The sequence below is a fragment of the Syngnathoides biaculeatus genome, chromosome 20, assembly GCF_019802595.1.
Source record: "Syngnathoides biaculeatus isolate LvHL_M chromosome 20, ASM1980259v1, whole genome shotgun sequence".
Lineage (NCBI taxonomy): Eukaryota > Metazoa > Chordata > Actinopteri > Syngnathiformes > Syngnathidae > Syngnathoides > Syngnathoides biaculeatus.
The window spans coordinates 2042163-2060411 of record NC_084659.1 but is presented as its reverse complement, the minus strand read 5'-3'; the positions used below and the strand labels follow the sequence as shown (position 1 = coordinate 2060411).

Below are 18249 nucleotides of genomic sequence, written 5' to 3'. Positions count from 1 at the left end.
TCACCGCTGGGCCCTCATATTTGCGGATTTTGGTCTCCCATGTTTTTTTCTTTTTTTTACATTTTAATTATATTGATGTTTCACAATCTCTACAGGTCTTAAATTCTCTTCCAAATAGACAAGGCGCTACTTAAGACAATGGCACCTTCCAATTGGTGCACCTTATGTCCACAAGTTCCAACATTGGTATTGTGCATTCAAAATGGCTCAGGGACTGTCAACCATTGTCGACTACCACATAGTGGACCGCACAAAGCTCAATAGCTGAGTATTTTCGTTTTTGTTTTTTCATTTTTTTTCACAGTATTTTTTTTTTTAATTCGTCATGTTTCAAAGCTTTTAAACCCCTAACTGCACACTTTATAAACTTTTCTCAGACAGACACATTTCTCTTGTTTAAACATTCTCAAAGATCAGACCTTTGTAGTTTTAAAAAAAAAAAGAGGACAGGACTGTATTCTAGAATGAAAGAGAGAAGATTAAAACCTGCTGGAGCCCAAAATAATATATTTTCCTCCGCTTTATCTTGGATAAGCATTTTTCTTTAAATACAAAAATATTATTGTTTATGGAAACAACACATTTTATTTTAATGATCACTCTATGAGGTAGGACACAAAAAATTATTAATTCAAACTCAGGCGTATTTTATCGTTCCTCCAGTCGGCTGGTGCCACTATACTGTAGCGTCTTTTTCAGCTGAAGAATCTTTGTGCACGTGTGTGTTTGCTAGTGAAAACCATAGCTATGGGTCGTTGTTGGCGCTCTTTTTTTCTTCTGGGCGAGAATATGCTCATACTGTAAATAGACTTTGTGAGAACTGAACTGAGGAAAATCCACAGGGCTCTCGACTGCCTGTATTTCAAAAGTGCACACGCATATACACATTTTTTTTTCCTAATGGGCAGCTGGGCACCCTGTATTCGTGTGTGTCCCTGCTGCAATCGGATAATCAGAAGAAGTGATGCCTGCTCTTCACTATCTCTGCTTGGTTAAGAGACCATGATGGGGTTGTTGCTTTTTTTTTTCTTTCACGTCGAATTATTATTTTCTGTCATGGGCACCATTTTTTTCTCCTTTTTTTTTTTGCGCCACAATCAATTAATCAGACCAGATCAGCCCTTCACTGTCTTCACTTGCCTGAGAGACAATTATGTGTTTCATGTGTGCTTTCACAGTTGGCACAACGTGGGCTACACTTAAACGCCGTGGGGCTGTCATTCTTTGGGAAGTTGACAATGGTCTACAGTCCCTTAGCCAATCGGGATGCACCACACGATGCTTGGCTTCCCTTAGCGAATCGGAATACAGAACAGAATGCCCATTTATACACTGTCAAAAAAAAGCTGGTACACTTAAAAAAATGACACATGAACACAAGGCTACATTAAGTGAACCGGGTTGTAACGAAGGAAAACTGTAAAGATGGAGCCATTGAACATATTGACAAAGGCTGCAGACTTTTGAAAAGTTGTTAAAATCTTGAATCAAAACTGGTTGCTCTTATCTACTTATTTTACATCCCATGGAGGAGTGGTAGCCTACCCAAAGTACCGGGGGACGTTCGGTGCATCCTGCAGCGTTTTGTCGGGGCTTCAGTTCTCAAACATAATCGAAGCTTGCATGTCTGTTTATGAGAATATTCTAACCCATAAAAAAATGTGCCAACAACAACCCACACCCGTTTTCGCAAACAACAACTGCAACAAGGTGCTTCAGCTGAAAATGACGCTACAGCAGATCCACGCCAGGAGGAAAAAGAATGGCCAGTCACGATTAATGAGTTTGTTTTTGTCCAACCCCATAGACTGCTCATCAAAATAAAAGTCGTAATTTCGAAAAACTATATATAGATTTTTGGAGGAAAATGCTTATACCCTGTCATGGATAAAGTGAAACAAAATGGATGGAGGAACATTTATATTATATTTATATATTATTTATATTTATTTCTCACAAATGTTTTGACCTCAAACAGATTTTGATCTTCGGTGTCATTCTAGAATACAGTAGTGTATATTTTTTATCGAGAAATGTGAGAATGTCAATGACTGTCGCAGAAAACATAATGTAAATGAAAAAAATAATTATAATGAATGGGAAAAAAAAGATGAACCAAAAATTTTTCTATGACACGGATGTCACTTTATGAAGGTATTATTTGGACCGCAACCCACATTAAATGAGGGAACACTGTACTGGGCACGAGGGCAACTTAATGTAGATGTCTTTTGCAGAATCGATGACATCATTGATCGGATCAGTGAATTATGACAATAAACCTATCAACCAATCAGTATAAAATGCTCATGATTGGCCACTAATGATGTCACTGATGTAATTGCCAGGAAGTCTGATGTAAATTGATCCAAGGAGGACTAGACTTTTCTGAACGTGCCTTCTCATGTGTTGGAAGTTCTCTTTTAGGGAAGAGTAAAATTCCAGCAGTGAGACTGGACTCACTCATCATCTTCTGTTTCATTTGCTCTGATAAAATCAACGGATGTTTAACCACTGTTTTACACCAAACCAAAGCAATTATAAATTTGAAAGCCAGATTCCATTTTTTGTCATCTCCGTTTGTTTTTCTTGGTGTAAAACTGAATTATTACTTGCACAACATTCTTTTGCAGTGCATGCTCACAACGAAATGATGCTCCCGAACAGTTGAATGGTGAACATTATTTTACTCCCTGAACTAGCATATTGTGCACTATATTCTGAGATTTCACCCATTATGAAGGCCTGCCAAGGTGCAACTTTAAAATAACAAATTGATCCATTACATTGAAATTCAAAGGCACAACTTTGTTAGCTTACTGGTAATTTGAAAAAAAGTGATTGTGAATTTGTTAAAGTGACAGCAGAGATTCATTCCTATTGATAGCTAGCAGAAGATTTTTATGAGAATTTCAACTTGCTCTGGGTTCAATTTGTTTCCCGGTGTCAGTTCGTTTCTTTTCTCTTTGGCACTCTCTCACAACGAGCTACCGATTCAAATTTCAAACTTACATCTGTGTGGAATTCTAATTGTTTTCAAGTGACTTTTGCGGAACGTGACGCTTGAGGTAGTCCCGCTTCCATTCCATCCACACGTTTCTGTGTAAACTCACTTTCTACTGTGGCTTCGCAACACATTTTTCAGACCAGACATTTCTCGCTCAAAAAAGAATATCTCGTCCGGTTTCACGGCTTTTCCTTCTACTTGCACATACTCTGACAGTCTTTACATCTTAAAATAAGAGCATTTCTTTTTTTACTTTCACCACAAGGGTAAACATACTGTAGGTAACGTATAACTCCTGTTCCCGTTACTATACGCAGACCACTGACAAACTCAACACCACTGGTGGGCGATGCATAAGGACACTGTCATTGGAAAAATGTCGGTTGACGGGCTGTGTAAGTACGTATGTTAATTGGATGCAGCCAGTCACACCTCACTCATTGAATCACATATTGTACTTTCAATTTGGGTTGTATTTTTACTTTTTTTGTGCGTAGCACAGAATGTCTCTGAGCAGAGACCTCATCACCAGTGCGAACACACCCACGGAAGCAAATGTGAACGTAACAAAAATAAAAGCAACTCAAGTGAATTGGAATACTTTTTTTTTTAAATCAGGAAAATATTGTTCTACAAGTTGCACATCATTGTGTATCACATTTATATTTAAATTGAGTATTCAGACTCCACTGTACTGTCCTTAAAACTTTTTATGAATGTTATTTTACATTGTTGTATTTTATTTTTGATGTTGGCCTGCCCAATTTTATTTTATGCAATATATCAATCTCCTCTGACTTTCACATTAACCTTAAACATGATGCTAAACTGTAAAACACAACATCAAAATGACCCGAGAAAAGATTGACAAAACCATGTTTGCTTCTTTCTTTGTCTTGCAGACATTACTGAAAATCTAAATACTAAGTGGCAGGAGCCTGAGCCCCTTCATCTAAAACAGGAAATGGAGGACGAGGATGTGCACCACATCAAAAAGGAGGAGGATCTGATTTTGATTAAAAAAGAGGAGGAAGAAGCACATGTCCCCATCAAAAAGGAAGAAGAGGAGAATATCACCAAGTTTCCATTGACTGGTGTCCCTTTGAAGAGTGAAGATGAAGGTCAAAGTGAGGGGAGCAGAGGGGCGGAGCCTCCAAGCAACAGCTTAAGTCAACATATGAGAAGAGAAAGTGATGGAGACCACACGGGAGGATCACACCCAGGTGGACTCATAGTGCCACCTTCGTCACATTTCCTCTTCGTCGCCCCCCCCCATTCAAAGTTCACTGTTTACAGATTTTCTGTACCTTCACAATGTTAAAAAAAAAAAAAACAATCTTGTGTTTTCAAATACAAGAATGACTATTTCTACACTGATTGAATGGCCGGGAAAACAATTTTAAAAAATCTTTTTTAAACATTTATCTTTCAGAAATGGTAACCTGTTTTGCATTTGGGTGCCACCACAGAAGTGGGGTCGACGATTGCAGGTTTTACAGATTTCCACGGAAAAAAACTTTGCGGGCAAGACTGTGCAGGTTAGTACATGTTATAATGTTTTTACAGATGTATGCATGTTATAATTGGAATGTTCATGTTTATGACAAACAATTTCGATCTGACAGACAACCAACACAACCCAACGATCACCTTTGTAGTTGCCACTTCAAAGATGGCTTGATGGAAAATGATCCAGTGTATTTTGCACAGAACCACAGAAAATGGATGGACTCCCCTGATCCAGGAAAGAGCAGGTATTGGACAGAAATTCTTACAAGTGGCAGCTGTGTGGTGACAACAACATTTAAATGGGATTGTTTGCCCATCTTCACCAGTCAGGAGCAATCGGAGACAATTGTCCATGAGATGGCAACAAATAGTCAGCAACTGAAAAATGAACATGTCCGGACAGCTGATGATGTAAGTGGGCATCTACAGTGAAGAAAATAAGTATTTGAACACCTTGCTAACTTGCAAGTTCTCCCACTGAAAAATCATGGAGGTGTCTGAAATTTTCATCGTGTCCGCTCTGAGAGAGAGATAATCTAAAAAGAAAAATCACAATGTATAATGTAACAATTTATTTATGTGATAAAGGTGCAAATAAGTTTTTGAACACCTGAGAGAACCAATGTTATTTTGTTCAGTAGCCTTTGCTTGCAATTACAGAAGTCAAACGTTTCCCGTAGTTGTTCACCAGGTTTGCACACACTGCGGGAGGGCTTTTGGCCCACTCCTCCACACAGATCTTCTTTAGATCAGCCAGGTTTCTGGGCTGTCGCTGAGAAACACTGAGTTTCAGCTCTCTCCAAAGATTTTCTATTGGATTTAGGTCTGGAGACTGGCTAGGCCATGCCGTAACCTTGATATGCTTCTTAGGGAGCCACTCCTTGGGTTTCCTGGCTGTGTGCTTCAGGTCATTGTCATGCTGAAAGACCCAGCCACGACCCATCTTCAATGCTCTGACTGAGAGAAAGAGGTTGTTCCCCAAAATCTCACAATACATGGCCGCTGTTATCCTCTCCTTAATATAGTGCAGTCGTCCTGTTCCATGTGCAGAACTCCCCCCCCCTCCCCCAAAGCAGAATGCTACCACCCCTATGCTTCACAGTAGGGATGATGTTTTTGGGATAGAACTCATCATTCATCTTCCTCCAAACACAGTTAGTGGAATTATGACCAAAAAGTTCCATTTTGGTCTCATCTGACCCCAAAACCTTCTCCCATGACTCCACTGTAGTATCCAAATAGTCATTGGCAAACTTAAGACGGGCCTTGACATGTGCTGGTTTAAGCAGGAGAACCTTCCGTGCAATGCATGATTTCACACCATGACGTCTTAGTGTATTACCAACAGTCACCTTGGAAACGGTGGTCCCAGCTCTTTTGTGGTCATTGACCAAGTCCTGTTGTTTAGTCCGAGGCTGATCCCTCACCTTTCTCAAGATCATTGAAAACCCACGAGGTGATATCTTGCATTGGGCTCCACTGAGATTGAGATTGACCGTCGTGTTTTGCTTCTTCCATTTTCTAATGATTGCTCCAACAGTGGACCTTTCACCAAGCTGCTTGGCAATTTCTCCGAAGCCCTTTCCAGTCGAGTGGAGTTGTACAATTTTGTCTCTGGTGTCTTTAGACAGCTATTTGGTCTTGGCCATGTTACAAGTTTGAGTATTGCTGATTGTATGGAGTGGACAGGTGTCTTTATACACTAACGACCTCCCACAGGTGCATCTGATTCAGGATAATACATGGAGTGGAGGTGGACTTTTAAAGGCGGACTAACAGGTCTTTGAGGGTCAGAATTCTAGCTGATATGTGATGAAATACTTATTTGCAGCTGTATCACACAAATCGTTAAAAAAATCATACATTGTGATTTCTGGATTTTTCTTTTTCATGATCTCTCTCACAGTGGACATGCACCGACGATGAAAATTTCAGACCTCCCCATGATTTCTAAGTGGGAGAACTTGGAATATAGCCAGGTGTTCAAATACTTGTTTTCTTCACTGTATTTCCATATGTGCTTCACATTTTTTAATCTTTGCCCAGAAAGACATAGAGTGGAATAAAACATTTATATGCCTATTTGCATTTTTCCTTGATCAGGATGCACATGAAGATCACACCTATGCCTCAACAGCTTGCTCATCTGGATGTATGGCGCTGATAACAAAACTAAAAGAAGTTGAAGTACTTCAGAAAAATGTTGAGGACCTCATGCTTGAGTGTGAAAAGCGCAAACCCATGTCTATCTCCGACATAAAGGACAGAGAAAAAAAGGTAAAAATAATGATGTACAATGACTTAACATTCGAATGTCCACATATGTAATATGTATCCAAAGAGACCATTCTAATTTTTTCAAAATTTTTCTTTTGTTGCCTTTGTACTCATAGTTAGGCATGCTGGGTGGGAACAAGTCATCTATAATTTTAATGTCTGTCTTCGTTAACTTTGGATGCTTCAGCCATGCACATTTATCATCTGTTTTGCTCTTGCATTTGTACCTGCTAGCATATTTCAAATAACAAAAGTTTACATATATATATATATATATACATTTAATTAGAGACACGTTTCTCATGAAAAATATTTCTACATGTGGTGCAGCTTTTAATGCGTAATTGATTACTGGTCATTTTTCTGTCATTGCTTTCGTTGTGAAAAATCTCACCCATACAACATAGTTGCATGATGACACTGTGAATTCTGCAAGACACATTCGGAGAAGGCGGTGACGCTATGTCCGTCACCGAGATTGATCTGAAAACAAAAATTCATATGTATTGTATAATTGTGAGAGAGAGAGAGAGAGAGAGAGAGAGAGAGAGAGAGAGAGAGAGAGAGAGAGATACATGAAGCCTGCAGAGATAACTAGTTGGCTTCTGTAGAATGTGAGTGTGGGAGAGAAAATAGATGTGTAAATCCCCTTTTCCATGTGCATTGTTTATGACTTGATGAACTGGCATCAGACAAGCAAAACAGCTTGTGTTGGGTAATGTTTTTTTTTTTTTTTTTTTTTTTTACATTATTTCAATATGGGGGAGGGTAGATAGGCCCGAGGGGTGATCACACCCTGCTGAGCATCTACCACAACCTTGTCTGATTGATCACTCATTGATGCCTGAACAACGGCTTAGACGTCATCCTCTTCACATATGAAGTGAAGAACATGCTCACTAGCGACAGAATTCTCAGATTTTCGCTGTAGTTTTGGCCAATCAGCGGTGTAGTTAGCACAGTACAGGGAGTCCTCGGTGTACGACTGAGATCCTTTCCTACAGTAGCAACTTAACTCAAATTTTGACTTAAGTCGGATTCCACCACTAAAGTGAGAATTTACATCAAAATACCAAAAAAAAACAAATACATTGAAATAAACAAGATGATGTACGTAACATTACTGCTGAGAGGTGGATGGAGAAGATGAAGGGGAGGCTGTGCTGAGCTATTGCGAGGGAACCTGGTCCTCAATCCTCTCCATCTCGACAAGTATCAAAGAACCTTGTTTTGTGATCCGTGTATCCGACGTAGGAAGAGAACCCCTCACATGCGCTTTGTCTTTAATAATTGTTACCACGGTTGACCGACCGAAGCATTGGTGGTATTGGCGTCTCTCCCTTCTCCAATCTTTTTATGATCTTGAGCTTTGTGTCCATGGTAATGGATTTTCTTTTGGCTGCAGTAGCATTGGTAAAAGACACGAGCTTTCTTCTTTGGGTGATAAAGTCTAAAAAGGAGGGCAAAAATGTGAAGATACTCCCAGCACACAAACACAGACAAGCATTAGCCAGACAAAATGGTGGACGGGCATTATAAATACGAAACGTCTTAGGTCGAGACAGTCTTAACTCCCTGTACTGTATGGAAATAGCCTTTTCGCCAGTGTTTACAGCTGTAATGCTCGCAAATCCATGTGTTTGGCACTGGAAGTGTATTTTTCGAAATGGCGGGGGCGAGACCTATGCTCCCTATGACTTTCTGGTAATTAAGTCAGTTCCCCACACTGAAACTTGAGAGCATGACACGACAGAATAGCACCATGTTTACATACAACCGCTAGCAAGAGCGTTTGCAATGCTTAACTAGAATAATTAACATTTTGTTGCCTGCTTCCAACCTGTATCATATTAAAGTACGTGAACATAGGACATGCAAGCTTTACACCAACATGTTTCGCCCCAATTTGTTTTTATAATCCAGTCAGTGCACGCCATACATGTTGTCATTCCAAGGTCATGAGTAACATTTTAGTTGACAAGATATTGCCCGATGACAATAAAAAATGGGATGCAGTGCAATCTGAATACAAGATTTTCTTGCAGTAGTAATCATCCATCCATCCATCCATCCATTTTCGGAATGCTCTTTTCCTCACGAGGGTTGTGGGAGTGGTAGAGTTAATCCCACCTGTCATCTGGCAGGAGCGACGACGACTGTGGATCGGACGGAGAGGCGGCGTCATCATCGCTCGCGGGCGGCGTTGTTTATCGCCGCTGCGGAAGTGGATTGGACGGGGAGGGGGTTTGGCTGCGGCGGCGTTGTCCCGCGAGCGATGATGACGCCGCCTCCCCGTCCGAGGTGTGGATCGGGCGGGGAGGTGGTTTGGCTGCATGCCGTTTGGCCGCGATCCGCATATCATCTAAAATTGGCTCGAAACGATCGGGTAATGTTGCCCGTCACTTCACTCGGTTGGGAGATGTTCTCTTATTTGAAAAGATCTTCTGTGTCAGAAGGGGCATCAGAAAAATCCGAATATCTCTTGTTCGTCTCCCATAGCAGGTGGCACAGCGTCTTCTCAATGGTGAAAGTCCCAGTGTGACGTCAGCAACAGAAGATGCAGCCAATATGGCTACCACTTGAATGTGGAATGAGAGTTCTGCAACTCTGCGCATGGATGACGTGCTCTCCGCTTTTATTTATTTTTTTGTGTAGACATTGAAGTGAATAATGTTATATGTATTTTTCATTACAATATCTATTTTAGAATGTTTATAGGCATGACACTTGACCTTTAATTGCTGTATGTACTTACCGCCACCAAATAGAAGGTCTTTATAGTGTTCTGTCCGTCACTATTCCTCACTGGCATAAATAGATGAATATATATATATATATATATATATATATATATATATATATTGAACAATTTAGGCCACAAGAATATATAATAAACAAAAAAGTTATTCAAAAGGACTCATGGTAATCAGCCTATAATTTTTTTAAACTCTGTGACCGACCCAAAAAATCCTGATTGTGTAAAAGCCAAATAAATTGTACTATATGAAAATAAACTAGCTTTTGGATTCAGACACTGTATACCGTCCAAGACTGCGACAGGGAGTAACTGTATTTTGCAGACCCGATCAATCATGTCATTGTTTGGATAGGAAATTTGGACATGAAAATTGATCGGCCGATGCTGACCAGGCCGATCCAGTCGGGGTAAAGTTTACTAAAATAATGCATGGTAGATTCATTGAAGACTCTTAATTTCCCAGAGGTGTGAATGTGAGTGTGAATGGTTGTTTATATGTTCCCTGCGATTGGCTGGCAAACAGTTTATGGTGTTCCTTTCCTGATGACGGCTAGAATAGGTCCAGCACTCCTGTGACCCATGTGAGGTTAAGCGGCTCAGAAAATGGATGGATGGATGGATGGATGTACTGTTTCACCTATAATATCCAAATGTAAATTTTGAAATAATTACGATGTCCGATTTTCACTTGATTTTCTCATCCCTCGTATGTAGTGCAGAAAGTGTTGTGATCATCGTGTGAAAATGTGTGCAAGAACATCAGTAAAGTACAAGGAAGAAGTTCATGGACCAAAAAAGGAGGCAGAGCCACAATGTCAACTATTGGACACTGCGTTCATTATGCAGCCTCGAATTGTCCAATACAGAACAGGTTGGTTCATTTGATTCATGCATTCTAATTTGAATGATACAGTATTCTTATTTACGGGCCCCGTTTGATGATGCATTTTACGTAACATTAAAAACATCCAGCTCTGCAACTGGCTGGCGACCAATTCAGGGTGTAGTCCGCCGTTCCCCCAAACGGGATAGCATGATGGGAGCTCCTTTAAGCTACTTCTGCTTTCAAATGTAAAAAGAAACTATTCCTCTCTGCTTTGTGAGTGCCATCACAGTTTAGCTTACATGTACACTAAAATGTGCTAGCAACATGGTAACAGTGTAACCATGTTTTCAAGTGTACTTCATTGGAAAATTCACACAACAATTGTGCACATAAGGCATGCTGTCCATTTTGAAGAAAATGTAAGACTTTTAAGTGCATTTTATGGTTGCAAAAATGTAGTACATGGGTATATTAATACTACATCCATCATTTGTGGATTTTTTTTACTCGTGGGGGTCTAAGGAACGACTAATGAGGGAAGACTGTATGTGTGTGTGTGTGTATTTTGAAACCACATGTAAGGGTCACTTTTGTCAAATCTTATTAGTCGGTACTGTAAAGAAGAAGACTTTACCTCACGCTTGAGCTCTGTTTCGCTCGCAAACGCGTCACTTTGTTCGGAAGCCAAGCTAAGATGGGCCGAAATCCTTCAACGTGCACAAAACGACTCCAACCGAACACAAAGATTGCATGGATGATGTTTTAGTCCACTAAAGTACAGGTCACGGGTATCCCATGTGAACAACAGTTATCTCTCAGGCAACAAGTCTACTTTGATACAGACTCTGCTCGACGGGCTTAGGGTTAGGTTATTTTATTTTAGAGTTAAAAGGAGATAAAGAACTGAGGGTCAGAATTCTATCTGATAGACAGGTGTTCAAATACTTATTTGCAGCTGTATCACACAAATAATTCGTTAGAAAAATCATAGATTATCTCTCACAGTGGACATGGACCTACGATGAGAATTTCAGACCCCTCCATTATTTCTAAGTAGGAGAACTTGCAATATAGCAGGGTGTTCAAATACTTATTTTCTTCACTGTAGTTGAAATGATGATTCGGAGAAAGGTTGATATATTGTGCGTCCAAGAGTGCAAGTGGAAAGGGAGTAAGGCAAGACGTTTAGGTGCAGGATTCAAATTATTTTATCATGGAGTAGATTGGAAGAGAAATGGAGTAGGGGTTATTTTAAAGGAAGAGCTGGCTAAGAATGTCCTGGAGGTGAAAAGAGTATCACATCAAGTGATGATGATGAAACTTGAAATTGCGGGTGATATGTATAATGCGGTTAACGGCTACGCTCCACGGGTAGGATGTGACCGCGAGTTGAAAGAGAAATTCTGGAAGGAACTATACGAAGTAGTCCTGAGCATCCCAGACAGAAAGAGAGTTGTGATTAGTGCAGATTGCAATGGACATATTGGTGAAGGTAACAGGGGCGATGAAGAAGTGATGGGTAAGTACGACGTTCAGCAAAGGAACTTTGAGGGGCAGATGGTGGTGGACTTTGTAAAAAGGATGAAATTGGCAGTTGTGAAGACTTATTTCCAGAAAAGACAGGAACATAAACTGACCGACAAGAGCATAGGTAGAAGCATGCAGGTGGATTATATTTTGTGCAGACGATGTAATCTGAAGGAGGTTACCGACTTTAAGGTTTTGGTGGGGGAGAGTGTGGCTCGACAGGATAGGATGGTTATGTGAAGGATGACTGTGGTAGTGGGTAGGAAGATTAAGAAGACAAAGGTAGACAGGGAATCAGGTGGTGGTAGTTGAGAAAGGAAGAATGTTGTGTGGCCTTTCGAAAAGTGGTGAGCCAGGCTCTAGATGGTCAGAAAGAGCTCCCAGAAGACTGGAATACGACTGCCAAGGTATTCAGAGAGGCAGGCAGGAGAGTACTTGGGGTGTCTTCTGGTTGGAAAAGGGAAAAGAGACTTGGTGGTGGAACCCCAAAATACAGGAAGTCATCCAAGGAAAGAGATTGGCAAAGAAGAAGTGGGACACGGAGAGGACTGAGGAGAGGCGTAAGGAATACATCAAGATGCGACGTAGGGCAAAGGTAGAGGTGGCAAAGGCTAAACAAGAGGCATATGAAGACATGTACTCCAGGTTAGATACGAAAGAAGGAGAAAAGGAGCTCTACCGGTTGGCCAGACAGAGGGCTAGTGATGGGATGGATGTGCAGTGAGTAAAGGTGATTAAGGATAGCGATGGAAATATGTTGACTGGTGCCAGTAGTGTGGGAAGTAGATGGAAAGAGTACTTTGAGAAGTTATGAATGAAGAAAATGGGAGAGGTGGTAGAGTAGAAGAGGCAAGTGTGAATGACCGGGAAGTGGCAATGATTAGTAAGGGGGAAGTTAAAAAGGCACTCAACAGAATGAAAAATGGAAAGACAGTTGGACCCAATGACATACCAGTGGAGGTATGGAAGCAATTTGGTGAGGTGGCTGTGGAGTTTTTGACCAACTTATTCAATAGAATACTAGTGGGAGAGAAGATGCCAGAAGAATGGAGGAAAAGTGTGCTTGTCCCCATTTTTAAGAACAAAGGCGATGTTCAGAGCTGTGGGAACTATAGAGGAATAAAGTGGATGAGCCACACAATTGAGTTATGGGAAAGAGTAGTGGAGGCTCGACTCAGGTCAAAAGTCAGTATCTGCGAGCAACAGTATGATTTCATCTCTAGAAAGAGTACCACAGATGCATTATTTGCCTTGAGGATGCTCGTTGAAAAGTACAGAGAAGGTCAGAAGGAGCTACATTGTATCTTTGTAGACCTAGAGAAGGTTATGACAGAGTACCAAGAGGAACTGTGGTACTGCATGCGCAAGTCCGGTGTGGCGGCGAAATATGTTAGAATAGTTCAGGACATATATGAGAGGAGCACAACAGCGGTGAGATGTGCCGTAGGCGTGTCAGAAGAATTTAAGATTGAGGTGGGACTGCATCAGGGATACGCCTTGAGCCCCTTCCTGTTTGCGGAAGTAATGGATAGGCTGACAGATTAGGTTTGACTGGAATCCCCTTGGACCATCATGTTCGCGGATGATATTGTGATCTGGATTGAAATCAGGGAACAGGTGGAGGAACAATTAGAAAGATAAAACAGAATATATGTGCGTGAATGACAGAGACGGCGGAGGAAGAGTGAAGCTCCAGGGATAAGAGATAGCGAGGGTGGACGACTTCAAATACTTGGTGTCAACAATACAGAGCAATGGAGAGTGGGGTAAGGAAGTGAAGAAACTGGTCCAAGCAGGTTGGAACAGTTGGCAGAAGGTGTCTGGTGTCCTATGTCACAGAAGAGTATCCGCTAGGATGAAGGGCAAAGTTTATGAAACAGTGGTGAGGCCCGGCCATGATGTACGGATTAGAGACAGTAGCTCTGAAGAAACAACAGGAAGCAGAACTGGAGGTAATTGAAATGAAGATGCTGAGTTTTCGCTTGGGTTGAGCAGGTTGGATAGGATTAGAAATGAGCTCATTAAAGGGACAGCCAAAGTTGGATGTTTTGGAGACAAGGTTAGAGAGAGCAGACTTCGATGGTTTGGACATATTCAGAGGCAAGAGAAGGACTATATTGGTAGAAGGATGCTGAGGATGGAGCTGCCAGGTAAAAGATCGAGAGGCAGACTAAATAAAAGGATGATCTGCGTGTTCGAGAGGAGGATGCATGAGATAGGCTTAGATGGACAAAGGTGACGTGCTGTGGCGACCCCTAACAGGACAAGCTGAAAGAAAAAGAAGATCTCTCTCACAGTGGACATGCACCTATGATGAAAATTCCAGACCCCTCCATGATTTCTAAGTAGGAGAACTTGCAATATAGCTGGGTTTCAAATACTTATTTTCTTCACTGTACCACCCTATAACCAGATCTCGTGCTTTGGTCTGCCTCTCTCAAGCACGTCTACTTCATCAAGCTCACAGTGCCCTGGGAGGGGGCATATGAGCTGAAGCTGCTGAGGTATCCAGGACTTGCGGCTGAAGTGCAACAGCAAGGTTGGAGAGCAAAGGTACTCCCGGTGGAAGTTGTCTGCAGAGGGCTTATACCATCTACTACATCCAAGATCTCTCCAAGGCGGTGGAAAATGCTAGCCAGTGGCTGTGGATAAAGAGGAAAGACCGCAATTGGGCCTTCAGGAGAATTGATGTCACCTAGGGCAATGATTTCCAACCTTTATAGAGCCAAGGCACAGATTTTACAATTGAAAAATCCCATGGCACACCAACAAAAGTAAATGTCACCAAAAACAGATCGATTAATTGCAGTATGCCATCTAATAGAAGAGGATTTTTTTGTTCTGTCTGTCATTGTTCCTCACTGGCATAAATAGATGAGTAAAGATACATTATTTCTTGGAAATACATTTTTTTTAGCAACTACATAAAATTGGATGACTTCCCACAGCTCAAGAGTGTCGTGGGCCTATCACCAAAACATTTGATGACGGAAGGAAGGCCACTTGATAACCCGTAGGGTGCCATCACTTATTTGAACATCCCGCAGAGCCTCATTGGAGCTGAATTATGCATAAGTAGAGGGATATTAACATCTAGTCCTACATAATACATCTATACATATGAATATATACAGTGAAGAAAATGAGTATTTGAACACCTTGCTACAGTGCATAGGCCTCCGCATGGTAAAATATGTCTTACTTGTTGGAAGTGGGGGGGGGGGGGATACGGGGATCCGAGAAGCGAATGATGAGGGTGGGAATGCAGGGTGCAGCCATGTACCATGAGAAGGGACCCCCCTCGCCAAGCAGCCGTCATGCCCAGTGAGCTCACTGCTTGCGATTGCGTCCACACGGGGCTTACTGCTTGCGAGTGCGTCCACACGGAAGTAAATCCAAACTCCAACACTTCAAAATAAAAGCAACACAGCTGTGTTGGATGCACGGCATATATATTATTTCAAATGTATTTTATAATTTATTATCGCCTTTGCTGGGCCCGGGCAGGGTCATCCATCGGGCCGAATATGCCATATAATTGCACTAGTTATCAATTGAAACTGCATCAATTTCTTGAGGTCTCTGCACTCTTTGCAAATTGCTCATTCCAACTTCTGTCAACGCTAGAGGACTGCATCTTTTTGTACAATAGTAAAAAAATATACTGTATATTTAAGTGAGATAACCACATTATGACAAACTTTTATTGGTCAGTGGCTATTTTTTATTTCTTTTTTGCTCATTGTCTCAAAAGTGCTCTCGTCAATTGACTGTCATTGTATTTCAGGGGCTCCAACTACCAGAGACAAATTCCTTGTGTGGTCTGGACATACCTGACAAATTAACATGATTCTGATTCAAATTGTGTCCAAAAGAACACTAAATAATTTGATGGGAGTTTTGGAAACAAAGTTATTTGTTCTGGTTTTCCTGTATGTTTTGAGTGCTTTGATTTTGAAGTTCCTATGCCAGGATGTGGTTTTATTTCCATGACAGAACAGGAAGTTGTTTTCTTGGGTAATGGTTAAGACTTGAAGACCTAAAACCAGATACACAGAGAAAATTGTTCGAGATAAAGGAAAGAAAGAAGTGTTATTAAATCATTGAAGTGTTGGGTGAGATGGGAGACAAGAAGGGAGAGAAGCTCTCACAGTGATCATAGGAATGGCAGATATTCAAGGCCATTTGACCATCAGTGTTCTGGACCTTAATTTCAACCAAGCTGTTTGAACACACTAAATTTTTGATTTTTCATAGTATTAAATTGATCATAATTTGGGGATACTGCTGTGGTAATGTGAGTGTGCAACAGTATATGATAGCAATGTCAGGTATCAATCATACCAACTTGAACAAAGCAATGAAACTCAAGCAAGATTTTTTTCTTTCCCCTTCAAGCTCGTCAAATTGGAGGTAGGGCAATTCCCCCTGACAGTGGCCTTTTGAACACACGAGTTAATGCTGCCACTTGAGTAAATTGCATTTTCCACCCTAGTTATGCAGTGAATGTGGTCTCCACTTCTATGTTACAAAGTCATCAGACTGCTTGATTTTGCCAGTGAAAAGGGGGCAGGTTTTCAAGTGCTATTAAGGATTAACAAAACTGATTGACGGTGTTGAAAATGATTGACAATTTCAATGTCTTGAGCAAAAAGCAAAACAATTTGTAGATGAATTATGGACCATGTAAACTCCTTCCCCATTTAAGCTATGGATTTTTTTTACTCCTGGCCAAAACTGAGCCCATTTTTCCTCCTTCACTACAGAAGTAATTTTATCAGTGGCTATCTGCCGCAATTGTGAGTTTCTTAGTAATAATAACAGCTCATTTCTACTACTACAGTGTGCAGTTACATCTGCAGTTAAATATTGCAAACAAATTACATTTGAGGACTTTGTGTTTGTCATTTGTCTTGCAGAAATCAGTGAAAATCTTCATCCAGACCGGCAGCCGTCAGTGTCCCATCCTATCAAAGAGGAAGAGGACGGTGAAGAGGTTCAACGCATCAAAGAGGAGGAGAAAAAGTTCCTTCACATCAAAGAGGAAGAGCAGGACCAAATTATCCAGGTTCCATCCACTGGTGTCCATTCGAAGAGTCAAGATGAAGGTCAAAGTGAGGAGAGACGAGGGGTGGAGCATTCAAGCAGGAACAGCTCAAGTGATGGAGACCATTGTGAAGGATCACAAACAGATGGTCAGGATGATGATGATGATGAACAGTTGGAAGGTGTTATGACAGGTCACAATGCTAACAAATGTGGGAAATGTTCTCAGTTTAGGAAAGCTTTTGCTTCTATGAGGAATTTCAAACACGTGAAAAGACACACAAGCGAAATGCCTTTTTCATGTCTAGTTTCTGATAAAACATTCACTGATAAGGGAAAGTTAAAAAGACACACAAAAACACACACTGGTGAGAAACCTTTTTCCTGCTTAGTTTGTGGTCAAAGATTCACTTGGAAGGGAGATTTAAAAAGACACACAAGAACCCACACTGGTGAGAAACCCTTTCCCTGTGCAGTTTGTGGTCAACGATTTTCACGAACGGGACACTTAAAAATGCACACAAGAACACACACTGGTGAGAAACCATTTCCCTGTGCAGTTTGTGGTCAACGATTTTCACGAATGGGACACTTAAAAATGCACACAAGAACACACACTGGTGAGAAACCTTTTTCCTGCTCAGTTTGTGGTAAAAGATTCTCTGACAAGAGAAACTTGAAAACACACACAGGAACGCACACTGGTGAGAAGCCTTTTTCCTGCTTAGTTTGTGGTCAAAGATTCACTCAGAAGGCATATTTAAAAGTACACACAAGAACACACACTGGTGAGAAACCTTTTTCCTGCTTAGTTTGTGGTCAAAAATTCACTTGGAAGGGAGATTTAAAAAGACACACAAGAACACACACTGGTGAGAAACCTTTTTCCTGCACAGTTTGTGGTCAAAGATTTACAAAGAAGGTAAACATAGAACGACACACAAGAACACACACTGGTGAGAAACTTTTTCCTGCTCAGTTTGTGGTAAAAGATTCTCTGACAAGAGAAACTTGAAAACACACACAGGAACGCACACTGGTGAGAAGCCTTTTTCCTGCTTAGTTTGTGGTCAAAGATTCACTCAGAAGGCATATTTAAAAGTACACACAAGAACACACACTGGTGAGAAACCTTTTTCCTGCTTAGTTTGTGGTCAAAAATTCACTTGGAAGGGAGATTTAAAAAGACACACAAGAACACACACTGGTGAGAAACCTTTTTCCTGCACAGTTTGTGGTCAAAGATTTACAAAGAAGGTAAACATAGAACGACACACAAGAACACACACTGGTGAGAAA

The 18249-nt window shown here is 41.0% G+C and overlaps 1 protein-coding gene across 1 annotated transcript in view; it reads left to right on the top strand.

Annotated features, from left to right (window-relative positions):
• The window catches only part of LOC133493860 (zinc finger and SCAN domain-containing protein 2-like), a gene marked incomplete at its 3' end in the record, with an annotated part of 28528 nt that extends 10614 nt beyond the window's left edge, over positions 1–17914 (top strand). The window contains exons 3-9 of the mRNA XM_061807768.1: positions 3910–4230; positions 4440–4545; positions 4633–4761; positions 4843–4927; positions 6620–6793; positions 10266–10422; positions 16824–17914. Coding sequence (XP_061663752.1) covers positions 3910–4230; positions 4440–4545; positions 4633–4761; positions 4843–4927; positions 6620–6793; positions 10266–10422; positions 16824–17914 — 2063 coding nt within the window. The remainder of the gene's footprint in view (positions 1–3909; positions 4231–4439; positions 4546–4632; positions 4762–4842; positions 4928–6619; positions 6794–10265; positions 10423–16823) is intronic.
• Positions 17915–18249: the final 335 nt, after the last annotated feature.